Below are 27,096 nucleotides of genomic sequence, written 5' to 3' on the forward strand. Positions count from 1 at the left end.
ATGGCGGGACCGGGGGCCGGTGCCCTCCTGAGCCGTTGGGTCAGGCGGCGACCCGCCTGCGCCTGCAGCCTTCTGGCCGCGCTCTGCTATCTCAACACGCTCAGGGCTGGTTTTGTCTACGATGACACGTGAGTACATGCCGTGGAGGACGTATGAAGACAGGCGGGGACAGGATGGGCCGCCGGGCAAACAGGCGAAACTGAAATAACTCCGGAGGCCTCTAACGCATGTATCTGGTAGTTTTCTCGTGCATGCACATTGAGCCTGGACCCCAGCCTGCAAGCCGTCGCTATTTAAGCTTTCACGGTTGTCTGATAAGATGTTAAAACGTGCTTTCGCATTGTAATTTGTGTTCTGCTGCGCATAGAATTCTGCGACGGTAAAGCACGATTCAAGCGAACATAATTTTGCGGCCTTTTAATTAAGTCCATAAGTTTTTATGCGTCTTAGAGCGCGGTGCGAGCCTCATATCAGGGCACAAACAGACGTGGCATTCGAGGCAAGTTGGGACTGTTTCGGAGAACCCGGTATGTGTTGTGCGTGGTTCAAACAATGGGCATATCGACTGTGCCTTGCAGGGGGTCCATGTTACGCTTGCAAAACTGTAAAAGTCACCAAGTAATAAGTAAATGCAGAGTTGACATATGATGTGTAGACACGCCATGGTGGATGACATTCAGCAGCTGTGTTGAGGAACAACACGCAGCAGATGTGGGTAGTTGGTATTATTGGAACATAGGTAACAAAGATATGGGAACAGCGAGGTTCAGTCGGCAACCGCCATTTGCCGTATGTGCCACGAGCTCGTACCAGCATAGACGTCATCCATGACTTAACATCCCTTGACGCAAGCCCAGCATGCCCCGCCGTGTAGCCCAGCTTTGCGCCTGGAGGAAAAAGCGGTGCAAGTGGTCTTAGCACCTCTCACCGATGCTTGCCAACATAGACGTCATCCATGACTTAGCATCCCTTGACCCAAGTCCAGCACGCCCCGCTGTGTAGCCCAGCTTTGCGCCTGGGGGAAAAAGCAGTTCAAGTGGCCTTGGCATCTCTTGGCTCAACGTGCATGCACAAGAAAACTACCAGATGCATGGTCTTCCCGAATGCTTACTGTGCTCCGCTGAATTGCAGGGCCGGGCAGCCGTAATCCTCCAGAGCATGAATTTTGACTACTCCATAGATCAGAAATGCGGACTACCTTTCTATGTTCTGTCTGATATGTTTGAATGTTGAGTGCATTTCTTGCGTTCAATACATATTTGTATAGTCCCAATATTACCGCATTGTAGGAAATTCCTCGACAGGTGCACAACGAGCTGTGACATATAACCTTTTGCAAGCATCTGTGAAAAGAAGCACTGCACATTAATGGTTGTTAGAAGTTCTCCAACACTAATGTATCATACCATCAGCTGGCACATAATGCCTCTCTTAGGTTGGTGAAGGGCTACTAATTCAGGCGGTGATTACAATCTGAAGGGTATTCTCGGGCGGACGTCAAAGTTTGGCCGACAAAAACCTATAGGGCCGGGTGACGACCGGACTCCAGAGGACCGCCTGGTACCAGAACTGGTAACAGAGGTGGTCCTGTTGAATCATTACATGATGTTCATAACGTTATCCGTTTTTCCGTTTCGCTAAAGTCCAGATGACCATGCTGCCGTTAACGAGAACTCTACTTCATATTCGGGCGAACTATGCAAAACGCTTCCGAGGCTATTAAACGTGTTGGACAGCTTTGTCGTCCGAGACTACTGGGGATGCACTCGCTGGATTACGTTCTGGCTTTTCCGTATTGTTATTTACGCGCACCTCGTCACTATCTACATAACAACGCCTGATAGGCCAGGACTTGGCGACAGCAGCAGCCTCTGCACCCTGTTCGAAACAAGAGCCACCCCTGGCCGTGCAATCGTAGGAAGCTGTGCATCAGAATCAGGCGGGAACTCCGTGATGCACGTGTACTCTGGATGCACGTACATATCGGCTCTCTGGAAAACACCACGTATAACGTAGCGTTCACAAAGCGCGTGCATCCCGCGGTCCGGGTGAAGCGGGTTCGGCCGCCATCCATACACGTGATTTTCTTTCCAGCGCACAGTCTCCTTCCCTTCCAGTTGAAATAAAGTGCTACGAATCGATTCAGCACTTCCAAAGTGAATCGGACCGGCTATACCAATGTGTTAATAGCATATAATCATCGGAGCAATTATCGTATCATCGCGTGCAGCCGACGGCATTTGCATCAAACTGATTATGTGATGATAATTAGTGGAATTGAAGGGAACATAAATGACTCATGCATTGCTTTTTTGTAGGTCAGGATGTACGGCAATGCAAAGTTACATTGATGTTAGGCATGGCGCCAGGAAGACATTGCAAGGGTATGACTGGTGTAACGATTGTAAAAACAAAGTTGACGCTAATTTCTGATGACAACAGGGAACATTCCATATACTAACCAAGTTCACTTTGCTGCCACTTGCATCCTATCATTCCGCAGAAGTGTTTTGCATTTGTCGGCGGAACCTTTCATTAGTTATTCCCATAGCAGCCGTGTTGTCGCACTAAGCGGCCCTCTCTATCATGTAAATGAGAACGGGGACGAGAATCCCATCCATCCTCGGCGACACCGAGCGCGTCGCTGCCGGCGAGATCAGCACAGTGGAGCCGGGCGTGGGCCACCCTCTTCATCCGTCCAACCCCTCCCGCCCGGCGGAGCTGCGCGTAAATGCAGATGGCTCTTAGATATGCGCAGAAATGTTTGATTGTGCGGATCTTAACAAACACTGGATGGGGGCGTGTCTAGCAGCACGGCTCAACATAGCAAACACTCGGTGTGGTCGCCGACACAGTTTACAGATTTACTAGGCTGTTGGTAGGGCTAACGGTATGAACCATAGATCTCCCCGCTGGACAAGGCTGTATACTAAGTAGCCGGCAGATCTTGAGCGGAGGTGCGTTTCACCGGGAGCAGAGCTGTAAACTAGGTACCGCAGATCTCCTGAGCGGAGGTGCGTTTCACCGGTGGACAAGGCTGTACTAAGTAGCCGGCAGATCTGAGCGGATGGTGCGTTTCACCGGTGGACAAGGCTGTAACCAAGTAGCCGACATATCCCCTGAGCGGAGATGCGTTTCGCCGGTGGACAAGCTGTAACTAAGGAGCCGGCAGATCTCTGAGCGGAGGTGCGTTTCACCGGTGACGAGGCTGTAACGAAGTAGCCGACAGATCTGAGCGGAGGTGCGTTTCACCGGTGGACAAGGCTGTAACCAAGTAGCGACATATCCCCTGAGCGGAATGCGTTTCGCCGTTGGACAAGGCTGTAACTACGCCAGCCAACATATCCCCTGAGCGGAAGATGCGTTTCACCACAGGGCTGAAAGACCATCGAATAACGTGCGTGTTCAACTGCACAGCTGGCCGCTACAGAGGGTGGGGTGTTGAAGGGTGTTGAACTGCACGGTTGGTAGTTCCTTTGTATGCGCATGCTGAACAGCATAGTTGACGAACCTCCCCGAGGGAGGTGTGCCACGCGGGGTCATTGACGTCACTGGCTACACGTGTTCTAGATGGGTACCCTTCACGTAGCATTTCAGTGGTGACGTGAACGACTTCAGTGATAGTATACCTATCTGGAGGAGAACCCAACTAAAGAGGAAGATGAATATGTCACGAATGAACGCCCCGCATTTTCTAATTTTTGGTGGAAAATATGCATACCGTATCATCGTGCATCCGACTTACGATCTCCTTGATGTAAGCCTCATAGGATGATTCCGAATTTGCCGGAAAGGTGACCCGTCCGGTGGTATTGACTGATGCAGGCTGATCTGTGTCGGCACGTAATCCTTCCGGTTGCGCGCAGCGAGAGTCGCCATTAGCGGGAGCAGTTCGGGTGTGGGGCAAGACGGAGTAACGGCTCACCATGGCAGTAACGATGGGTTTTTGGCGACGGGTGCTTTGAGAAGGAAACTCTAACAGAGCTGCCAATGGCTTGCATTGGCATGAGCACATTGTGGTTTCCGGGATAGAGAATTACAAATAATATCATGAACAATGCATTTAATGCACCCACCGGTTTCAGGAATGCCTTCATTGCACGGCTCACTAGTGCTTGCGGTTGAACGTGATTGCTGCGATATTTAGTTTTGGAATTGTCGATAGCGAAATATTAGGGCTTCACCGGGAATATCGCTTCACCGGGAATATTTTGCATTGCTGTTGTGAGGAATCTAGGCGGTCATCAAGTAAATTGAGCCGGATGCAACCTCTACGGATTACATGGCTTGACTGGGCAGTATTTGTTTTAATGTTGCACAGCCTGCTGGATAAATGATGATCTATGAAAGTGATGAAGCCACAGTCAGATCAACTCACTAATGCGTGTGATCGTTATCTTCAACACAATTCTTTCTCACCGAACGTTACAGGTTTTAGATAATGCCTCATGGGGAACAAAAGCCTTTACATGGTTACAGGACAGTGCATTGATTCTGCATTTGCCTACCTGCCCTGGCTACCTGGTTACCCGCAGTGATCAAAGTCTACGACGTGAAAGCACGGGTTCGAGAAAACACTTTTAATAATGCACCACGCATCTGTTAGATTAATTTAGCGTTCTTTACCTGTAACACAGGGTTTACTCTTGATGTTTATCAATCTCTACAACTGCTGAATGAGGCTTCTTGTATGTGTCTAAGGCTGCATGTGGGGACCGGATTCTATAAATTTGACTTGTTTATAATAATTATCTGGAGGATGTGCTGCCTTGCAGTTCTACTTTGGCCTCAGTGAGTTCTCTTGGCTGAGAAGTCCCATCTCATGGCAGAAAACACAATAGAGGCAAGGCTTCAGTTTTTTTGGAGTTTTTGGATTTTTTGGAGACATTTTTGGTACATTCGTTATGACCAGCGCTCCTTCAAGCCGAAGCTTTTTCCACAAAATGACATACCGGATACTGGACTTCCTACCGCCAATACCACCAGCAATGTTGGTCGTTTTGGCGCGTTCTTAGACGCATCGCCGTGTGACGACAAGCCTGCCGTCTCTGCCCACGCCGGCTCGCCCGTGCGCCGGCCGCCGCTCAAACGTGCCGTTTCGTGGAAACATTAGCATTATCGATTACACATTTGGCTGTCACGAAACAGGAGTATACACAGCACCTGGCCGGGCCGGGACAGAAGCAGGTGCCAGGCACGCAGGGCGCCTGCCCGGAAATCAATAGGGTCGGACTGGTTTCAAACGGTCGTCTGGCGCACCGCACGTGGACGACGCCGGGACGGGCGTCCCACAGCTGGTGGAGATGTGGCAGCGCGCGCGTCCGAGTCCACGAGGCGGCGTGGGCGCGGCGCATTGCATCACGCCTGCTGGCGCGGGGGTGGCGGACTCGGATCGGGCATGAAGGATTTTCCGGTGCCGAGACCAGCGGGATGGCGCCCTCCAAGGAGCTGCGGGATGTGTGTGGAAGCGGAAGGTGCACCGAGAAAAAGCTATGGCTGTAGTGGAAGTCCTAAGTAGGCGCTGGCAATACGTCTTCTCTTCTGCTCTGGGGGTGGTGAATGGTGCTCTACTCTCAGGAGAAACATACTGATATAGCGTGTGGAGATGTTGTTAAGAAAGGAAACCAAAGTTATGGTTGGGTGGACAACAATGCTACTAACTAACTCCATGGATTTAGGAAAATTTGTGTCGTTGCCTTCCTGAGGAAGGGGAGGGTTAAAGTCGTGTCCGATACTTCAAATGCTATGCATATGCAGGGCAGTACTTTGCTTATCTTCCATAGTCTTCCACTATAACTTCGATTCTTACAGTGCCGTGAGCAGCTGTTCTTAGCCCTGGCTGACAGAACACCGCATGCCGTTCCTTTCCAAAAGCTCAGACGTCTTATGAGTGTTGTCATGGATTGCAGGAAGTGAATGACAAAACGTGGATGGCAAAGCATACCAATCGTTCAGGGGATCCTTGAGACGCAAAACACGTGCTTTCAGCAAATCGCTGTGCATCATGACAAGGTATGGTCGGCCAAGTAATTTGACAATGACCAGACTCAAGATCACATTAATTCATCACTGAGTAATCTATGGGCAAAGTTGGACCCATTAATACCAAAGTTGGACTCTCGGGAAATGAGCAAGAAGATGTCCAACTATAGCACGGCAATTTATTTCTCCCCTAGTCTGTCCAGGCATTATGCCCTCAACGCATTAAACTGTCGCATCCATTAACCTAATTTGAAGGGCTCTCAGCCTATGACGCAAATTTGCGCTAGTTTGTGGTAAGGGTGTGAATACTCAAGCAGACATATCTGACGCAGACCGACCACCACTGGTACAGTGAGCACTCGTCTGGCTGCCTAAGGTGCGCTTCAGTCTGTGCTGGGGTGCATGCAGTTGTAAAACTAAGCAAGGTAATGTCACCATAAACATATACATGGTGAAATGTTTGAGGTTTCGGGTACCGGGCTTCATCATGTCGTCAATAATACTAAGATTCGGTTGAAACATCCGTCAACGGAAGTTTTTTGTCGTTACCTTTGTTGGGTTACTTGTCTGTAGTGAATCAACAGTTCTGAGCGATCCGATCGCAAACAGATAATATCGTCTTACTTCTACACATCGTCAAATGTTTTATAGTTCGGCTACTGGGTGCATTACATAAATAATGCTAAGATTCGGTTGCAACACCCGTCAACGGCAGTTTATTGTTATTACCTTTGTTGGGCCATTTGCCTGTCATGATCAAGCGTTTTAACCGATCCGATCGCACGCGAACGAATTAGGAATGACCTGGCATGGTTTGCATTTAAGGGAATGCTCCACACTTGAAGATGTTGAATAATGCATAAGATATGATTAAATAAGCCCACTTATAACTATTGGTGTACTTTTAGTGGAAAAGATTGCTCGAAACAACGCAATTTCTTTATTTAGTAAATATGTTTGTCAATAATTCATTGCTTGGTTGCGCCACCACACCTTGCATAACATTGATTGAGAACCAATTGACGGCTGTTATATCTGGAACTTGCGCTCATAAACCCCAGATGTGAACGACCCGACAATTGCATTTGTCTTGGCCTGGCTTGCCGCACGGCCAATAAAATGGCTCAATTGGAATGACATCTTTATGGCGTAACGAATGCCTGGGTGACCTTGAAATAGTCTGCACAAAATAGTCTGGACATCATCGCGGGCGTGCAGCTCAGAAACTGGAGAGTTTAGGTCTTATGAAGGGCGGGGCTTTAAGCTGCCCTGAATGATCTTCGAAATGGCTGTGTCAGTTCAAAACCACGTACTAATGTGGAACACTCCCTTCAAGCGAATTGTCGTATATCGCTTTCACGGAACGCTCGGTCACATAACACGCCTAATTAGCGTAAGACCGTTGCGTGGTGGGGTGGGTGCGTGGGGCCAGATTCCGTCATCAGCACTTATACGCCGGCACCCGCATAACAACTCTGCATTATACATGAGATGCATGGATGCTCGTTAGAACACGTATATAGCAAATTGCTGTTCGTGTTCGCTGTCCGTGTTCCCCCCGCACGGCGGTACGTGGGCGCGTGTTGTTCCAGTCCATTCGAGTTCACGCGAACCAACCATAACAATAAGTCCCCCGCGCGTTGTTGGGACATTACTGGCCCTCGCGTGCATGGTGAGTGGTCCCGCGTCGGTCAGCTGTGGTCCGCGGTGGTCTGCTGTGGCCCGCGATGGTCTGCGGCGCTCAGCGGCTGCTCGCAATGGTCTGCTGCGGTCCAAGGCAGTCGGCGGTGGTCCGCGGTGGTCCAATAACCCTCGACAAAGGTCCGGTACCATGCTGGCATGTGCCGAACATGCAACATTGCGGTGTCCCACCATCAACTGAGAGTGCGCGAGCGCTTGTGTCCCACCAACATCCGACGGTGCGATAGTCGCTGGTGCCCCACCAACGTCCGATGGTGGGGCGGACGCTGGTGTCACACAAGGTCATGGCGCAATTTAAGGTTCGGCCCAGCTCACTGAACAATTCCTGACTGCTGAGCTTTATTGGGCATCCTGCTTGATGACAGCCAGGCAGCCCAGGCCCTTTTAACATAACAAATCACACGTTCACCCAGCCCAGAGTCACGGTTGCTGCAGTTCCGGTCAACACGCCAACAGCCCTTTATTCTCATGAGCCTGCGCTCGAGTGCAGTCCCAATCAACAGCCCACCCATCAGCCTGCCGACACCTGAGCCGACCCAGCCGACATCCCAATCCGCCGCGTGTCGACAGTCGGATCGGTGTAGCCGTCAGCCCGCTGGCGTTTCGACATTCAGCACGGTCCAGCCGACAGACTGATGCTGCCTGCCGTCGCCGCCGGGCGCCGACCCAATCCATTTGAGATCTCTCTCAATGGACCGACGGCCGGGCGCACATTCGCCAGCCACTTGGGGTCCGTCCATCGCCCGCCGCGTAATGGATCGCTGTTTTGAAAGCACCCGAGTACCTATCCGTTATCCAGCGGCGATCGGTCGACTTGGGTAACGCTGTTAAATCGAGCCTCCGAATCGCTCGGCAAAATTACTACCCGTTCGGCCGCCAAACCCGCCGTTAAACCAGCTCCACGTGGAGCACAGGAAAACATGTACCTGCTGAATTATTCAGCGGGAGTGTCTACGCGAGCTGTTTCAGGGATTCACCGGAATTGCGTTTGACGTGGGACAAAACTGCTCAGAAACATTGCACCCGGTGTGAGTAAGACCATGCGAGGCAACGCGTGCAAGTGATGTCGCCGAGCTTGTTGCAAAATCGGTCGCATGAATGATTTGCAGGAGTGACGGGATCAGAGACTCTGCTTACATGGCTTGTTATGTGAACACTGACCATGCCAGCCGTGTGAACCAAACTGTGTGGGTAATCTTGCCCACACGGTTCTTGGTAACCTATTTTCACATCCTCTTAGGCGTGTAGTTACATATTTTTTACCGTGCTATGCAGGGACGTTACACGGTTGCCCGTGCTAAAGGTTCACCTGCTCGCCGGGGAAATGCAACGCCTGGGGTGGGAATCGAACCCGCGTGGTGCCGCACCCCAAAGACAGTGCTCAAGTTGTTTTCTGTCAAGGCCGATGCTCAAACAGCATGTTAACAAGATGGCAGCATAGCGTGCCATCTCAAACAGTGGAAATTGCTGCGTAAAAGGCAGTGACACTCGACAATATCCATTTTCAAGGCCTCTTCCGCAGCCTTGCGACCAGTCGCACCAGTCCGCACCAGTCTCCCTGTCGTACCACGACCAGCCACAGCCGTCCGTCGCGGAGCCTCTCCAGTCGTACCACGACCAGTCACAGCCGTCCATCACGGGGCCTCTCCTGTAGTGCCACGACCAGTCACAGCCGTCTATTACGGGGCCTCTCCTGTAGTGCCACGACCAGTCACAGCCGTCCGTCGCGGAGCCTCTCCTGTAGTGCCACGACCAGTCACAGCCGTCCGTCGCGGAGCCTCTCCTGTAGTGCCACGACCAGTCACAGCCGTCCGTCGCGGAGCCTCTCCTGTAGTGCCACGACCAGTCACAACCGTCCGTCGCGGGACCTCTCCGTAGTGCCACGACCAGTCACAACCGTCCGTCGCGGGACCTCTCCTGTAGTGCCACGACCAGTCACAACCGTCCGTCGCGGGACCTCTCCTGTAGTGCCACGACCAGTCACAACCGTCCTTCCCTGTAAGCACCCGTTGCGTGACCAATCTGGTTGCAGTGCACTGTCCGGCTGACCGCCTGTAGGGATACACCAGCCTGACAAACGATGAGAAGATGATGCTGGGAGGACATTAGTCCGCGGCGGCCCGTAACGATCCAGGGGATCAGATCCACGGCTCTGTCGGGGATCTGGCAGTGGCACTGGCGACGCCGGTGAAAACAGGCGTTTACGTTGGAGCGTGCTGAACCGGTCCCAGGCACCAGGGGGGCTGTTGCGTGAATAACAACAGCACCCTGACATCGGCCCTGGTCGCTTCATGCTTATAGCCTGGGGCTCCGATAATTACTTGGGGCTACAGGGCATAGCCACCTGCTGGATGATTGATAGCAGGTGGTGTGGGGGCTGCTTTGTACCTCGAGGCTAAGTTATTGCATTGTTCGTACCCATCCACCAGAGTTGTCAGCCTGATGATAAACGAGGTGCCATAGGGAGACATAGTCCCATATGTGATGGCGCCAAAGTGAGTGCGATAACGACATGTCCGCTGGTCATCACGGCTGATCGGCCATTGCCTACCGCTCATGGTGCAGCACGCTGCGCCTCATAACGGTGATGCTTAGCTCACTGCGCCGTATGTTGGTCTTCTGTCTCAAGTTAGACGATGGCTGAGGAATATCAGATGACCTGCAAATCTATACTTTATTTTTAGCTGTTGTGATCCGTCTAATTAATGAGTTGCGATACAAAGGAAGCTAAGGAACGAGTTATAATACGAAGTTTATTTTCCGTCCGTGGCATTCCAATCACGCTACGCGGCACGCTGCTGTTCCGGCTGATCCCCAGCTGGTCATTCACACAGAACACGCGCTATGCGTGTGCGTGCGAGCCGGCACCGACACGTGCGCGGGACGGGCTGCACTTGTCAGGCACGAGAGGTGCGGGAGAGGGAGGGGGGAGCTGACGGGCTGGGGAGCCGAGATCGGCCGGCCGATACCCGGGCCGACGCCGGATTATGCTCCCCTCACGACGCGCCAGCTGTTCCCTGCACGACACCCCCTCCACCTGCCATCACGCGCCTGGGGCGGGAGACGGGGAGGGGGGGCACAGGCACAGGCACAGGCACGGGGGGGTGGCGAGCTGCAGTGGTTACAGCTGGGGCTAGCTCGTTACGTTCGGGCACGCTGCAGTTAAATGCGATTCCGCTTCGATCTGCCTCACTTCGCCAGCCGTGGGAAGCGTCAGTCATGTTTGGGCGTCGGTTGCCATGGAAACCACCGGCTGGGCCGCTCGTTCCTAACTGTTGTTGGCGTGGTAAAAGAGAGTGTCCGCACCATAGAAAGGTTATGGCGGTGCAAATTCCGTCTGGCTGCCCGGAACACGTGCCACGACGCCGATATATGTGGAGATCAGAGGGAGAAACAGTTTAGTGGATGTCCGACGACGCTGGATGGACACTACGGGCACAACTTTTCTAGCGCCAACATCTGACTCGCAAGTACCCGAGGGCAAAAGCCCAGACGGGTATTTGGCGGGCTTTTGCGGGTCAACATATTAACAAGCACAGTCATGCATTTTTTATTCCTCCAGTTTTAAAACCATCCAAACACCTGGGTGCGATGCTTAACACATTGCAATTATGAAAAAGTCTGTTTTCGATTTCCAGCAAGAGTACCAGTGGCAGAAATTACACGGCAAACAGGACACACCAGTAGAACAGTTTGCCCGAATTGAACAACTTCAAGCCCATTTCACTGAGCATTAGTTGGTTGGAGACATTTCTATAAACACATCCACACTGCACTTGGCTGTTATTGTGAGTCATTGTGTTATTGTGATAGTGTGCGGGTCACTCAAACTCTCTTGTTCCGTGCATAAACCATACCCCACAATCAACATCAATGATTAATGAAATGAACTGGAAACTGTGTGCCTCGCGTTGCCTTAGCCTTACTTGTCAACACAGCTGGCAGTTACTGATGTATCACATGTACAACATTTGTCGAAGCTGAAAAGTGGTAGTGTTTGGTAGCATAGAGTTTGACCCTTTATGCTTGAAGGATGTACAATTTGCGATCACCCATAAAGGCCTCTTTCATATGATACGTTTTACTCTCACTTCGGTTGTCATTAGTTTTCAGCAGATCGCCTCATTCAACCTTTCCTCGGCTTGCTTTTTCCATCTCTTCCAATATGTGTATCTGCACACAGATATGTGTCACAAACATCTGTTCAAGATATGAGGCCAATGAAAACTTTGGTAAATCTCAATAGTGGTAGTCCGAAAGCTACATGAAATGTCATGACAGGTACCGGACATGACTTAAACAGTTTTCTTCTTGTTGCAGAAATGCTCCTGCGGCATTTAACAATGCATCATGTTTTGCGGTATTGCCAAATGCCAATGTCATGTGAATGGCAAATATGCGTGGACAACATGGTAATGTTATGCTTGCAATAACGCTTTTTATTACATGTGTAATTGTGAGGGTGTTTGGTGGCCTTTTAGTGACATATCACATTTTGGTGACATTGCACCAAAACGGCATTTTACAGGAAACCTATGTTTTCTGTGAGATGTCGTGACGTCGTTTGTCGTTTGACATATGGCGGAAATAGCGGCATTTTGAAAAGATGCTTGATGTTTCTGATGTTCTCCACACCACCGACTATAGTCGCCGTGACGTTGTTGTGTATTTCGTAAGTTTTCGGTTTTCTGAGCAAGTGTAACTTCATTCAGCCGCCCGCGAAAGACGGTCGCATCATCTGCCACTTAAATCATGCGGCGTGCGATAATCTGACGTGGTTTCACCTGGTGACGTCACGTCATACACCTGGTGACGTCACGTCAAAATCTGACGTAGCTTCATCGGCCGTCGCCAGTGCTTTATTAGACGTCTTCCAACGGCGTTCATAGGCGTCATGTCAAAGTCCGTAAAGAGGACGCACCACTCTTCTCTCCGGCGCAACCCTGCGGACCTCACACCGCTAGATTAAGCAAAAATGCGCCTACTACGATGCACTTCCAACGGACGTGTGGTGAAAAAATCAGATGTTAATTATATGAATTTGTGATACTTAGAACTACAGCCCGCCATTCTCATCACCGACCGGCCTCGTCACAGAAACTTGGCTGTAACATTGCGTCGTGGGCCAGTGGGCCCCCTTCCGCTGGCACGTCTCCATATGCTAATGAATTGCCGTCAGTAACGCATAAACCTGCGCTTTTTCAGTAGTTCCACATTCAAGTTTATTTCCAGCGGGGCGAAAACCAGCAACAAGCTTATCGTTGTCTCGTGAGCCCAAAGCAGGGCCAGCTGACTTGTTCCTCTGGCCCACAGGCGCGCAATTTTGACCAACGGTGACGTGCGCTCCTCCACTCCTCTCACCGCCCTGCTGCAACACGACTTTTGGGGCACGCCGCTCAGCCACGGCGGCTCTCACGGCTCGTACCGGCCGCTCACCGTGCTCACCTTCCGGCTGAACCATGCGCTGGCCGGGCTGCGGCCGGCGCTGTACCACACCACCAACGTGGCGCTGCACGCCGTCTGCAGCGGCCTGGTGGAGGTGGCGGCGCGCGGCGCGGCCGGCGGCCGGCGCGGCGCCCTCCTCGCCGGCGCGCTCTTCGCCGTGCACCCGGTGCACGCCGAGGCGGTGGCCGGACTGGTGGGGCGGGCCGACCTGCTGGCGCTGCTCTTCACGCTGTGCTCGCTGCTCAGCTACGCGCGGCAGGCGCGCGCGCGCCGCGCCGGCGCCGGCTGGAGCGCGGCCGAGCGCGGCTGGCTCGCCGTCAGCGTCGGCTCCGCGGCGCTGGCGCTGCTCAGCAAGGAGCAGGGCATCGCAGCGCTGCCGCTCTGCCTCCTGTACGACGTGTTCGTGCACAGCAGGACGAGCATGTCGGCCCTACTCACGCCGCAGCGCCAGGTAAACCCCTCCCCCTGCTCTTTCCCTGGGAGCCAGGCAATGGTGTGGAGTGGCTGGATCGGAGGAGCACCTGCATTAGCATGGAGACTGGTGTGCGCCCCTGACCAGTCGTCATAGGCGTATTATGTTGGAGCTCCACATGGGTCATGTCCAGATCGCAATGTTATCAGTCATGAAGTTCGCCTGATACACCGATATAAAATCCATGGGTTTGTGCAATGTATTAAAGCGAATTATCTTGCGTTTCATGTAGCGTGGTGTCCGCGATGCGTGGTGGCATCTTCTTCTGGCGTGTACTTTACGCTACGTGATGCCCCTTACGTTCCGTGCAAGCCAATCAAATTACTTTGCGCTTAGTAACTCTTTCCCACATGTTCTGGGTGCTATCTCAGATAAGGCTCCCTTTCCAACGTACTTCGACCGCGGAGGTTCCTGCGCGAGGTTGTTGGCGTCGGGCAAAGGTTGCCCTCTGCATGTCTCCTCTCTGACAACGGCGCGCCCTTGGCAGGACAAGCGGCTGCTCCGGCTGCAGCAGAGCTGCGCCCTCGTCTCGCTGGCGTGTGCTGCGCTTCTCTCCGCCCGCCTCAGCGTGCTGGGCGGCCGGCTGCCGTGGTTCTCGGCCGCCGACAACCCGCTGGCGGCGTCGGGTGGCGGCGCGCTGAGCAGCGCCCTCACGCTGATCCACCTGCCGGCGGTGAGCGTCGGCTTGCTGCTGCTGCCGCACCATCTGAGCTTCGACTGGTCCGACAGCGCGCTGCCGCCGCTGCTGGGGCCGGCCGACCCGCGCAACGCCGCCTCGGCTGCGCTCCTCCTCGGCCTGGCCGCGCTCCTGTTCGCGGCGTGCCGCGCGCCCGCCGAGACGGCGACCAACAACAATAACAACGGCAGCAGCAGCAGTAGCAAGCCATCCAGACCTGGCGGGCACAGCGGGCCTGGTCGGCCGGGCCTGCTCTTCGCGCTGTGCTTCTCCTTGCTGACGTTTCTCCCGGCCAGCAACCTGCTCTTCTACGTGGGCTTTCTGGTAGCGGAGCGGGTGCTCTACGCGCCCTCCGTTGGGTTCTGCCTACTGGTGGGGCGCGGTCTGTCGCTGCTGGAGGCGCGCTGGCGCCGGCTGGGCCCGGCGCTTAGCGCGCTTCTGCTGGCGGTGCTGGCCGCCCGCACCCTGCTGAGGAACGAGGACTGGCGGGACGAGCAGGCCCTCTACACAGCCGGCGTGCCGTACTCGCCCGCCAAAGGTGAATCTCATGCCGACCACGGCCACCGGCCGGGGGTACCGGCGCTGTCTCTTACTCGGGGAGCCGGACCGTTGTCGATGAAGAGCTGTCGATCCCCCGCTTGGGTTATGTTCGGGGTTTCCTGGATTTTGCTCAGCTCAACTTTTTATAAGACAGATTTGAGTTAATAGCTCCGCGATGAGTCAAAGCTTAAGATGCCATGGAGGTTTTGGGACATTTCTTGACTTACGTTGTAATAGACGTGACTTTAAGTTGTAAAAATGTTGTAGGCATTTCTTTCTCCCACCTTTTTGGAATATCCCACGCGTTAAGCCACCCAGAGGAAGAAAAGCTCTGGCGCCATTTGTGGGAACATCGTAGTACTGATTTGATTACTTGCGTTAAATGCTGGCAAGCGATGTGTGCTTAAATGACAATAGCTGCATCACACAAACTACTCAATGAACGCGCTGCAACTACAAATACGCTGTATTTGTAGGAGGGAGCATTAGTCTGACCATTGCAAGTGTACCCCGCTGTATTTGTAACAGGGGTATGAAACTGACCATCACAGGTCTACTCCGCTTGACGAGTGGCATCACCATGCACAAGTAATGCCAGCATAGAGCCAAGGGCTACTCCGCGGCCGCGGCTCAAAAGTTTATTGGAGGGATAATGGTTGTTCCCAAGAAGTTTCTTGCCATGTAAAACCTGTAGGCACGACATTTTTCGGGAAGTTTATGGGTCATGCCACTCAGTGCCATTCATTTGTTTGAGTTCCTTTTTTACACTGTGTTAGAGCACTCCCAAAAATCGGCTGAAACACCTCTTACTTATTTATTAGACTTGAGGTCTCACACCAAAATAAGTCGTCTGTCATGCGTTTACTTCCATTCTCGTTCATGCTTTTTGTACTATCCCCTCTCTCTCGCTCACACTCCATTTCCTTCTTCTCACTGCTCGTCCGTTTCTTGTCCCCCTTGCGAGATCCTCCGCCATTCTCGCCTGCGTCGAGTCCCTGCCCCACTGAGATCAGGGCGACGTCTCCCGGATCACTACGCTGATCTCCGCCCCGGTTACAGCTCTGGGAAACCTGGCCACCATAATGGCAGACCGCGGCCGCCTGGAGGAGGCCGAGCGGGCGTACAGAGCAGCACTGGCCGTCAGATACAACATGGCCGACGTTCACTACAACCTGTGAGTGAATACGGCAATGAAAGCCTGGGGCCGGGAGGCGACTGAGCCCGCGGCAGGGTGCGTACATTCGGAGGAGATGCATGAGAGAGGAGAGAGAGAGAGGAGAGAGAGAGGGAGAGAGAGAGAGAGGAGGAGAGAGGGAGAGAGAGAGAGAGGAGAGAGAGAGAGAGAGAGAGAGAGAGAGAGAGAGTGAGAGAGAGAGGAGAGAGAGAGAGAGGAGAGAGAGAGAGAGAGGAGAGGAGAGAGGGAGAGAGAAGAGGAGGGAGAGAAAGACAGAGAGGCAGAGAGACAGAGAGAGAGCCAGAGACAGAGAGAGAGAGAGAGAGTGAGAGAGAGAGGGAGAGAGAGAAAGACAGACAGATAGACAGGTAGACAGACAGACAGACAAACAGACAGACAGACAGACAGACAGACAGACAGACAGAAAGACAGGACGGAGAGAGATGGTGGCAGGGATTGAAAGAGGGACGAGGGCGAGGTAGAAACAAATACACACTGGGAAATCCTGAGCACCAGGCAGCCGCCGATGCCGCGGGATACCGATCGAGCGCCGTTCTGCGACCTGACGTGGGCGTTCGCGCGGCAGCCGAAGGGTAAACACCGGGCCCGGCCACGCTGTAATAGGATTGGGGTGGCGACGAGGGCCACCAGATCCGGCGCGCGAACACGCGCCGGGTCGGGTGCCACCGGGACGGGACGCCTAACCCTAGGCAGCTGTCCGGCGGGTCAGACACTGGGACGGGATGCTGTAGCTTCCGGAAGGCCTGTCCGTTAAGTCGAGCTTGATGTCATCCGGGGCGGTCCCGTGTGCTGGGCTGGGTGGGGTGTTGTCTGGATCATGCTGGTAACTGTTGGAACTGGTGGGGCGTTGTCTGGATCACGCTGGTGGGGCGTTGTCTGAAACACGCTGGTGACTGCTGGAATTGGAGGGGCGTTGTCTGAAACACGCTGCTGGCTGCTGGGTTTGGTGGGGCGTTGTATGGATCACGCTGGTGGCTGCTGGGTTTGGTGGGACGTTGCATGGATCTTGCTGCTGGTTGCTGGAATTGGTGGGGCGTTGTACGGGTCACGCTGGTAGCTGCTGGGTTTGGAAGTGTGTTGTCTGGATCACACCGGGACTGCTGTGTATGATGGGGCGTTGTCTGGATCATGCAGGTGGCTGTCGATGTCGGCTCAGCTGGGCACTGACGCATGTTTTCGTGTATCAAACCCACCTCGGATCGCATCGGCGGGAAATGCGACGGCTTGGGCACTTTGCGCTATAGGCAAAGGGGTCGCTTTAGAAGTGTTGTTATTGGCGCTGATTACGAGAATTCCTGTGAGCCCGCACCGTGCCGGCCACCAGCTGGCCTGTTGATTCCAATGTTATATTTTAATGATGATTACGACAAATAGCGCTCATGAAGACTCCAATTGTTCTATTAACCAAGATGCGAACCCATGCACATTTTTCTGATCTTTTCACTCATCGTGATAGGTACATCGCAACATCGTGGTAGGCACGTAGACATATGTTTCCTTCCATTTCGTCACGGGCTTTCAGTTCTTGGCATTTGCAAAAACGATTGCAGAAATGAAATAAAAAGCGGCCTTGCACAGCACACTGACAAACGGCTTGCCTTCCACTTGGACATGAAGATTACTATTGCCGGAATGCTGTAATAATTTACATGGGTAAGACCGTGAGGACACGCCCTCCAGCCTGGAAACGCCTGTTAAGCTACTGACCATTGCACCGCCTCCGTAGATACTGGGTGCAGGCAAATATAGCAACGTACAACACTTAAGTTTATCAACAGGGGAACCAGTGCTCAGTCCAACGACTATCGGTCACTGCTGAACGGAATTTGTACGTGTGCCTGCCACGACGACGTGATCGGTCGGTATCTACCTGTCCTTGTAACCTGGGTTCGCTTTGGTACCAGTGAGAACGTCTCGACCCGGCCAACCCACGTGAGCTGACCTTGGTCAAGCGGCTGGGACGTTTGGGTGCAGCGGCACGCGGGAGCCTGGGGTCAAAGGCCGCTCGTCTGGCCACGTGGCAATATGGCGGCTCGCAACACGTGGACTAGCTTCATTACGTCTGAAGGTCTGGCAAAGATGGCGTCTGGCATCACTAATAGAGCAGTTAAAGTTTGAGCTTTAGTTACCAGTCGAGCTCCCGTCTGCAGAACGACATCATTCCATCAACTTTCGGGGAACTTTTTGATTAGAATACTCTCAGCTCAGATGACGTGTTTGTTTTCTACCTTGTAGGACTGCCAGGTTTTTGCTCGAGGTTGTTATTGAAGCCAACGTCTGCTTGAGGGTGAGATACAGACAGAATGCCGGTGGTGCCCTGATAACAAGTGAGGCTCTGGAAATAATGGTCTGAGGAAAACTGAATAGAAATGTTATGCAACATTGTGCTGTATGCGGTAAACGCTCTAGGAGTATAAGACACAGCAATCATGTTGTTCCTTCCAGTGGGCTGTTCCTTCTGTGCCCAGCTGGCACAGTCGAAAAAAATGTCGAAAGCCTAGTCTTGCTCCGCACATCTTGACTCGTTGATTTCTCGCGCGTCTGTAAAAATGAGCAAATGAATGGGTTTCAGATTAAATTTGTCGCATGAATCGGCTTTCTGAGCGCCCTTACCATCAAATACGACGCGAATGAAAATTTTTAGGGCACTCACCACCACCACCGGTGTGTATGAGTACTATGGAATAGGAGCGTCTTCGCCTGTCCACCAAATGGTCATGAATGGTCTTCATTGTGCTATGCAACACCATGATGTCATCCGCACAATAAAATTTGCTCTACCTAGTGTGGAAAATGCGATTCTATTTTATTGGGCTAAACGCGCGGCAGTGGTCACTCGCCATCAACAGAATAAGCCGTTTATTGGTCAACCAAGGAAATAGCTAGACACTCAGCAGATCAAGCAGTCAAAATCCATAAATGACGCTGAATGTAAGGCTGCGTGAAAGGTCTGGGAGTAGTTTGTTTTGGCTGGCGGAACGTCCGCTTAGTGACGGTGTGCTGAGTCGCGGGCCTTGTTCAAATCCTGCTTCAGGCAAAAAAATTTACCGGTTCCGTTCCCGCAGCGACCAGCGCGGTAGATCATGACGCTGAAGGGCCCAATATATTGATGCATCATAAAACCTAGTAGATTTTATACCTGCCACATAATATTCGATAGCAGGGCGAGATTTCAGCGCTAGAGGCGATTTCCAGACCGCGCTACCTTCAAGGGTAGGCTGTTCCGCAGTGACCGGCGAACTCGCGGTACAGTGTACGGACCTCCGGTGCTTTCAGCTGTTCGCAGTCCTCGACGCAGGACGGAAACTGCGTGTTTTTCGCTACATCGCGTTATCCGGTAGCATTGTCTGCTCCTTCGCATTTACTTTCTCGCAAACACACGAAAACAAGTGTTGAGAACGTGATAGCCCGTCAAAATTGGACGGGAGGAGAGACCAAGGGATTTTAGTTCGCCTTCGTCTATGCACAGTCATGGGTTAAATTGAAATACATGTTGGAGGGCCGGCTTCCAAGTTTCTTAGGTCCTGTGCTAATGCTGGTTCGGTTTCCAGCAGACACGGCATGCAGCGATGGTGTCTTAACAAACATGGTAGCCTCACGCGAAATGGTTGTAATCTCTATTTGATTCTCATTTACTTTGCAAAATGCTGCTTAAGCCCCTAGCCTCCGGCTCTAATTAAGGATCTGGCAACCACTTTAAAGATCAAGGAGGCGAGGATGACGCAACATTTTACGCCGACGGAATAAGGTCTGGTCGGAACGTAGTCGGTTTGCATTCGTTCTATTACGTGGGACAAGTCCACGCCAACCACCCAGAATTGATTGGCTGCGACGTTATAGCGTAAGGCCACCTGAACAGCTTTATAGATGGTCGTTCTGCGTTCATTATCCATGGCTATTGTCCTCCAGGGAATATGTGGCCTTGGACGATGGGGCCCAGTCGAAGCACTGAACAAACTTCACCAGGCCTGCGCATCCAGCGGTACACGGCATGGAACACGTGCGCTGTGTATCGTCCATGATAACGGATCCTCAAGGGGTGGTGTAACCCGTCGCCTTTAATTGGCCACATCCATTACAGTTCACTTAGCGGCACCATAACCAGCCTGGATGGCCTGACGTCCTCACGGCTTGGTCATCACGTGATACTGGGACTGCTGGGTCTGGCCGCCGGCCGACGCGGGGCCCTGTCCCGACAGCGGTGGGGTGCCGACACTGCACAGAGCCGGGCTCGCCCAGCTCTGCGGCGCCCCTCCCCCTCCGCAGCGTGGCTATTCGATTAGCGTCGGAGGCCGTGCCTGCACCCCCCGCCCCGGGGGATTCATCTCGCCGGTGCACGGCGTTGTTATGTGGGCCGGTGAAATGAGGTAGAAGGGGGACGGTCGGCCCGCCGCCTCGTTTTGTCGGGATTAGGTTAGTGTCGCGCAGACGTTAATGGATGGACGGTCCGACGGAAGCTGTGCTGCATCCCACAGCGTTTCAAACTGAAATCCTGCAAACTGGCGAAATCGGAGTTGCCGTGATGATGGAAACGGATCTAACGTTGTGTTGTGTTTCTTTCAGAGGCAACCTTTTGTATTCTCAAGGAAAATACGCCGAGTCGACACAGTCATACCAGAAGGCTGTTGGATTCCGCCGACAATTTGCTCGTAAGTTGTAACTTGGATGTCGTCTGCCCTTTCGGTTTTAATCACGGGATAACCGCCGTTCTTGTATTTTTCATTGCATAACGGTTATATATTATTGGCTTTTTACGGCTCTGATCTCCCACATTAGGCGATCGGGCACAAAACAATGACTGATGTGTGATGTAATGTCATGCTCTCAGCTATAAATATGTCGCATACGATCAGACTTGTCGCGTAGGCTTTTCCAACAGCTTCTGAGATAGCATAACACATATCACAGTGCAGAAAGAGCGAAGGCAGTATCTTAACACAGGAGAGTTTTTTGCATGGTTTCAAAAATCAACGCAGGTAATGTCGTCGAGGTTATCGTTTTGGCAAATCGTCGCATCACCTGGCGCACTCAAGCATGGAAAGGTTTTATCACTGGACTATTATTGTTGCCGCTAATCTATAACTTACGCTATTTCAGAAGCCTACCTCAATTTGGCACACGCTCATATAAAACTAGGACAATCTGAAGCAGCACGCCGAGTGCTGCTGGCCTGTCGTGATCTGAATGGGTCAAGAATTCGCGACCCGAGATCACATACGTCGGCTCGAGTCAGCTGCTTGGTGGAACTGGGTCGACTATTCGCTGAAAAGGAAAACGACCCACCTCAAGCTTTAACCCAGTATCAGCAGGCCCTGGAGCTAGCTTCGGAGCACTACCATAAAGAGGTACGTTTGTTGATGCACCACTTTGCATCGCCTTTGCCGAGGCCAGTGTAAGGTTGTAGACACCTCATGTGCCTCTGGTCTTATCACAAACCCGTTACAAACAAACCCGAGAAGTCCAGAAAAGCTCGTGACGTTTCCTCACGATTACTTCGCACGAACATAGACCCAGACAGCCTCAGCCACAAGGTGTCACACCCTTTCCTCCGTCCACTTTCAACACCAACGTCACTTTCACCGGGAGCATGAAGCCATCAGCGTAGTCCCCGCGCGCGCAACAGCTGGGCGGGGCGTCCGCTGTCGCCGCCGGACGGCCACATTTGTCTCGCCGCGGCCACGTCCGTTATATGAGTCCGCGGTCGGCCACAAATCGCATTACGTCCCACGGTAACGACGTCAGAGCCAGCCGACAGATGTCAGCGCTCAGTTACAGAGCCAGCAGATGTCAGCGCTCAGTTACAGAGCCAGCAGATGTCAGCGCTCTGTTGCAGAGCTAGCAGATTTCAGCGCTCTGTTACAGAGCCAGCAGATGTCGGCGCTCTGTTACAGAGCCGGCGGGTGGCCACGCTCTGTTACAGGGCCAGCAGATGTCAGCGCTCAATTACAGAGCCAGCAGATGTCAGCGCTCAGTTACTTAGCCAGCAGATGTCAGCGCTTAGTTGCAAAGCCAGCAGATATCGACGCTCTGTTACAGAGCTGGCGGGTGGCCGTGCTCTGTTACAGGGCTGGCAGATGTCGGCGCTCTGTCACAGAGCCAGATGTCGCCGCTCAGTTACAGAGCTGGCGAATGTCGCCGCTCCGGTACAGTGCCGGCAGGTGTCGTCACTCTTTTACAGAACCGGCGGATGACGGCACTCTCGTCGTCGGTCTTTTACAGAGCTGCCGGATGTTGGTGCTCTATTACAGGGTCGACCGATTTCAGCGCTTTTGCCGTCTGTTGTAGGGATGACAGCCTGTTATGGTGCCAGCAGATGCCAGTGGTCTGGTACATGGTAGATAGTTATCGGTATTTGTTGCAGATCAGACAAATGTTGGCTCCCTGTTACGGGGCTTACAGACATCAGCACCCTGTTATAGGGCTTACAGGTTTAACCGATCTTTCACATGGTCGGCATATGTCGATGTTTTGTTGTCGGTCCTCGACATTTTTTGTCGTTTATATCAGGACCGATGGACATTGCTGCCACCTGAAATGTATTCAACCTATTACAAAGCTTTCCTTTCTCATTTTTGCTAGAAAGCACAACAAATTTCATTCGCAGCTTCTCAGCCTCGAAAAATGTTAAAGGGCTGAAATAAGCCGTGGTTCCGCCTCGGCTTCAGCCATAAGGTAATGAACCTAAACAGGTCATGATACAAGTACCTTTGTAGCTTCAGCCCCCCCCCCCCCCTCCATAGGGCCCGAAAAAGGACCTAAGCTTCGCAGAAGCATTGGACTATGAAAATAAAATTTGAGGCATAAATAAATCAGGCAAATCACCAGGGAGATTGAATCGTGGCTTAGGGGCTAACCTTGATATGATGGGCTCAATCAGTTTAAGGGAATCTTTCTCTTTCGCCTGTAATCCTGCCGAAAAGTTTTGGCCTGAGCACCGACCCTAGGGGAGATGAGTGTCAAGCAACCACACTTCCTTTTTGAGCAGTGTGCTTGACCATAGTGCTATGGCTGCAGACAGAGAAAAAATGGATGGTATTTTGGGTGTTTGGGAATTGTTGACGCAGTGAGCCGCTTCCTAGAGTCGTCGTCTTCTGCTCGCTCCAGAAAAAGCTAAATTTCGAAAACGTGTTTTGGTAGACCCAATTCCTTTAATAAAACCACCTCTTTTCGTGTGTCAGTGTGTCAGTACTCTGTCACGGGTCAAGTCGAGCGAACTGAGTCGTCCCAAATCGGTGGGTATCGCAATAGCACTCGATAGAGCTACCCCGCTCGACCGTCTTGGTGAATGGGACCAGCCATCCCCACAGTTATGGTGGTTGCGAATGCTCCGCCACGTCCCACCTGCACACCCAGCCTCGCTCATCACTTCAGTTCAACACACACAAAAGCTCTGGCCACCGAGTCCACAACGCCACGGACTGCCTAGTTCGTCCGTTGCGGGATCGTTGCCAGCACCTCAGCGCCGCCTGAGTGCCTGGGAGGGGAGGGGAGGGGAGGGGAGGGGCGCCGTCTGGCGCCGGCTGTGGCCTGCCCTGAGCGAACTCTGATGTCTGGCGCATGAACGCTGCCGCGTGCCGAGACTGCATATGCAACGGATCGACAGCGGAACGATGCCGGGCCCATTTGCATCGGCGGTGACACCGGAATGCTTTCAGACCATCTATAATCTGATCGGAGAGGCGCAGTACCGGCTCTCCAACTACGACGAGGCCGAGGCGTGGTTCAGAAGGGCGCTCGAGATTCAGCCAGGCATGGTGCACGCGCACATATTCTACGGAAAAATGCTGGCGAAAAACGTGAGATGCATCATGAGTGGTGCTGTGCTTCTGAACAATATCCAATGATCAGACCTCAGAGGTTGTCGCCGTAATCCTGCAGGTGAAGCAAAACCGTGTTCGATGCGCAATATGTGACACACTTCCACATATCTGTCGTGGAATAAGCTTCAATATATGTTTGCAGATTTAAAATGAATACGAAGGAGTGTGGGGTTTCAATGTGTACGCATCGAGTTTTTTCTTTGTCGAAGACGTTCGAAACAAGCTATTGCCGTGGAGTTAGGCAGGCTATCGATTTGCGAGGTCATTTTGCATCAGCATCAGCGCTGAATTCCTCGAATTTTGTCCTCATTTGCTCCATTTAGCTCCTTCTTTTATTACAACGATCACTATGCAATCTTATTTATCCCGGTCTCTTGCACTGCGTATAATTGAATTCCTTGATCTCATGCTCATATGTGCATTTAATGCAATTTACCCACCGGGAGAGATTCAGTGACATAAATTAAAGGCATCCGAATGGCGTGACGAGGCATAATTAGACCTTAACGCGTCGTAAACATGTGCGCGGCAGAAAACCCGTATGGACGAGGCGGAAGGCTGGTTTCATCGGGCTCGCACCACCGCTCCGTTCAACTACGTCGTATATCTCCACTATGGTGAGTACCACAAACTCTGCCGTCACCAGCCGATGGCGTTTGGGCTCTCATAATTCAGTACAAATGACCATATATTGTCCACGACTTAAAATGTCCCGCTGATGAAGACTTAGGTATGACATAACATATGTATATAATATATATATATATATATATATATATATATAACATAACAAAACAAAACATAGTATGCTCAGCAAGTTGGGTACAGGCCGCATGAAATGGTGAGATTGCGTGGTTCACTGCATTACGTGCCAACGACACGAGCTGTGTTTTTACACAATCAGACCAACAGGGGATGTAAAGAACGATACAAGAAAATGTGGTCTATTCAATTTGAACGATGCGTGTCTGCTGTGTACAGATGTTGGAACGTAGTACTGAAATACACTCTGCTCGTGAATTATCATAGATAAAAGCAGCATAACTAACCAGAAATTCAAACTTTTTGCAATGCCAGTCTAACTACGGAAGTAATGCCGGGTATTAATATAAATATTTACATGAATTTGAGCCGAAGGATTTGCTAGTACTATGACTATGGTAGATCTACTTAGTCTAATTCGACTTATGCAGCACTCATGGGTTTCGTATCTAAGATGTTTCTATTCAATTATTACTAAAGTGAGTAGCAGCTACCCAGACCTTAGAGATGGGCATTTTGCTTCCTCGCAGACCAGTTTCGTGGTACCATGACTATTTCGAATGTCTAGTTTGTTGCCCTAGGCAGTCAAGCAGTCGAATGCGCACGGTATGTTTTGTATTGTCATTTTCAGTTGATTGAATTATGCTCAGCCACGTTTGATATACCCTGCACGCAACCAAATTAGGCCAATTAATAAAAGCGAGCTTCGGTGCCCAACCGCAGGTCAGTTTCTGTACGACGCGGGTCGATTGCAAGAGGCGGCCGAAGTGTACCTGCGGGGCGTGGAACTGGCTCCCTCAGAGTACGACCTGACTTTCAACTTGGCCAACGTCTACCGGGAGTTGAGTCAGTACGAACGGGCAGAATTCTACTACCGGCGGGCGACACACATACGACCCGAGGTGAGCGTCTTCTGCCTGCGGGAGACACACATGCGACCCGAGGTGAGCGTCTTCTGCCGGCGAGCGACACACATGCGACCCGAGGTGAGCGTCTTCTGCCTGCGGGCGACGGACATACGACCCGAGGTGAGCGTCTTCTGCCGGCGGGCGACACACATACGACCCGAGGTGAGCGTCTTCTGCCTGCGGGCGACGCACATACGACCCGAGGTGAGCGTCTTCTGCCTGCGGGCGACACACATACGACCCGAGGTGAGCGTCTTCTGCCTGCGGGCGACGGACATACGACCCGAGGTGAGCGTCTTCTGCCTGCGGGCGACACACATACGACCCGAGGTGAGCGTCTTCTGCCTGCGGGCGACACACATACGACCCGAGGTGAGCGTCTTCTGCCGGCGGGCGACACACATACGACCCGAGGTGAGCGTCTTCTGCCTGCGGGCGACACACATACGACCCGAGGTGAGCGTCTTCTGCCTGCGGGCGACACACATGCGACCCGAGGTGAGCGTCTTCTGCCGGCGAGCGACACACATACGACCCGAGGTGGGCGTCTTCTGCCGGCGGGTGACACACATACGACCCGCGGTGAGCGTCTTCTACCGGCGGGCGACACGACCCGAGGTGAGCGGGTGAAGTAGCTACGGCTGGCGCTGCTCATTGGCATAATGTTCCGTTTTGCAATGTGCTGAGGCTGAATGGCTTAAATGAGAGACGTGTTACATGCATGACACGTACATATATGAGGCATTTATAGTGAAAGTATGCTATGCTACACGCGCACGCGTTGTTTTTAAGCACGTCGAGCGACCGATGAGGCAAGCAATAGACAATCTCGTGTTTTCTGCAGGATTCTCACCGCCTTGCTCACAGTTCAGGATGCGTGCAGTGCTCAAAGGACACGTAACATTACCACGTTAGATCCACCGCATCACCAACCGACCTCTCCCACCACCAGGACGTGCACAGCCACCGGAATCTGGGCGCCATCCTGCACCTGAACGGCAAGCTGCAGGAGGCCGAGGCAGCCTATCTGACCGCTCTCGGCCTCAGCCCCGGTGATCACGTGACCGAGGTCAACCTGGCGCGGCTGTACAACATTATGGAGCGGAGGGGCCGCGGGCAGCGCGCCGCCGACGGCAAGTGATAAGGGAGGCGTCTGCGGGCGGCGGGTCGATGGCCGGTGCAGGCGCGCGGCCGCCGAGACGTTCGGGCGACGTTCCGCTTTGCTTTGTGAGGTAGCCATGGTTTTGAGGCAGGACCTCGCGCTCCTGGCTGGGCGATTCTGGCTGATGTGTATCAGGAAGGGCTTCACGTTGATCTGAGAGCTCCGGTGATCTCAGTGGTGCCGAGACGGTCAGACGAATCTCACAAGTATGCTGTTGAATGCGTGCAAAGGCCGATCAGGGGGTGTTGGTGTTGACATGCTACACATGCCTGATGTGATGCGAAGAATGGTGGATACCTATTTTAACAACGTGTTGCTCCGAGTATCTCGTCCCAGTCTACCATGTCTGGCGACGAACTTGTTCATTAATTGTTCATCGTTGACCACGTAATACACAGCAAAAACATGCAGTTTGTTTTTAACCCGGCCATCA

At 52.6% G+C, this 27,096-nt stretch overlaps 1 protein-coding gene across 1 annotated transcript; it reads left to right on the forward strand.

Moving 5' to 3' along the window:
• LOC119107467 (protein O-mannosyl-transferase TMTC2) lies at positions 1–27,073 on the forward strand. Its single transcript, XM_037230911.1, has 13 exons — positions 1–128; positions 12,997–13,222; positions 13,307–13,389; positions 13,480–13,579; positions 14,088–14,178; positions 14,227–14,814; positions 15,876–15,990; positions 20,575–20,660; positions 21,109–21,356; positions 23,667–23,807; positions 24,364–24,448; positions 25,317–25,495; positions 26,454–27,073. Exons 1-13 carry the CDS (start codon positions 1–3, stop codon positions 26,640–26,642), a joined length of 2,259 nt encoding a protein of 752 aa, XP_037086806.1. The 3' UTR covers positions 26,643–27,073.
• Positions 27,074–27,096: the final 23 nt, after the last annotated feature.

This window comes from Pollicipes pollicipes, unplaced genomic scaffold (genome assembly GCF_011947565.3).
Source record: "Pollicipes pollicipes isolate AB1234 unplaced genomic scaffold, Ppol_2.1 Scaffold_6686;HRSCAF=7923_pilon_pilon_pilon, whole genome shotgun sequence".
Lineage (NCBI taxonomy): Eukaryota > Metazoa > Arthropoda > Thecostraca > Pollicipedomorpha > Pollicipedidae > Pollicipes > Pollicipes pollicipes.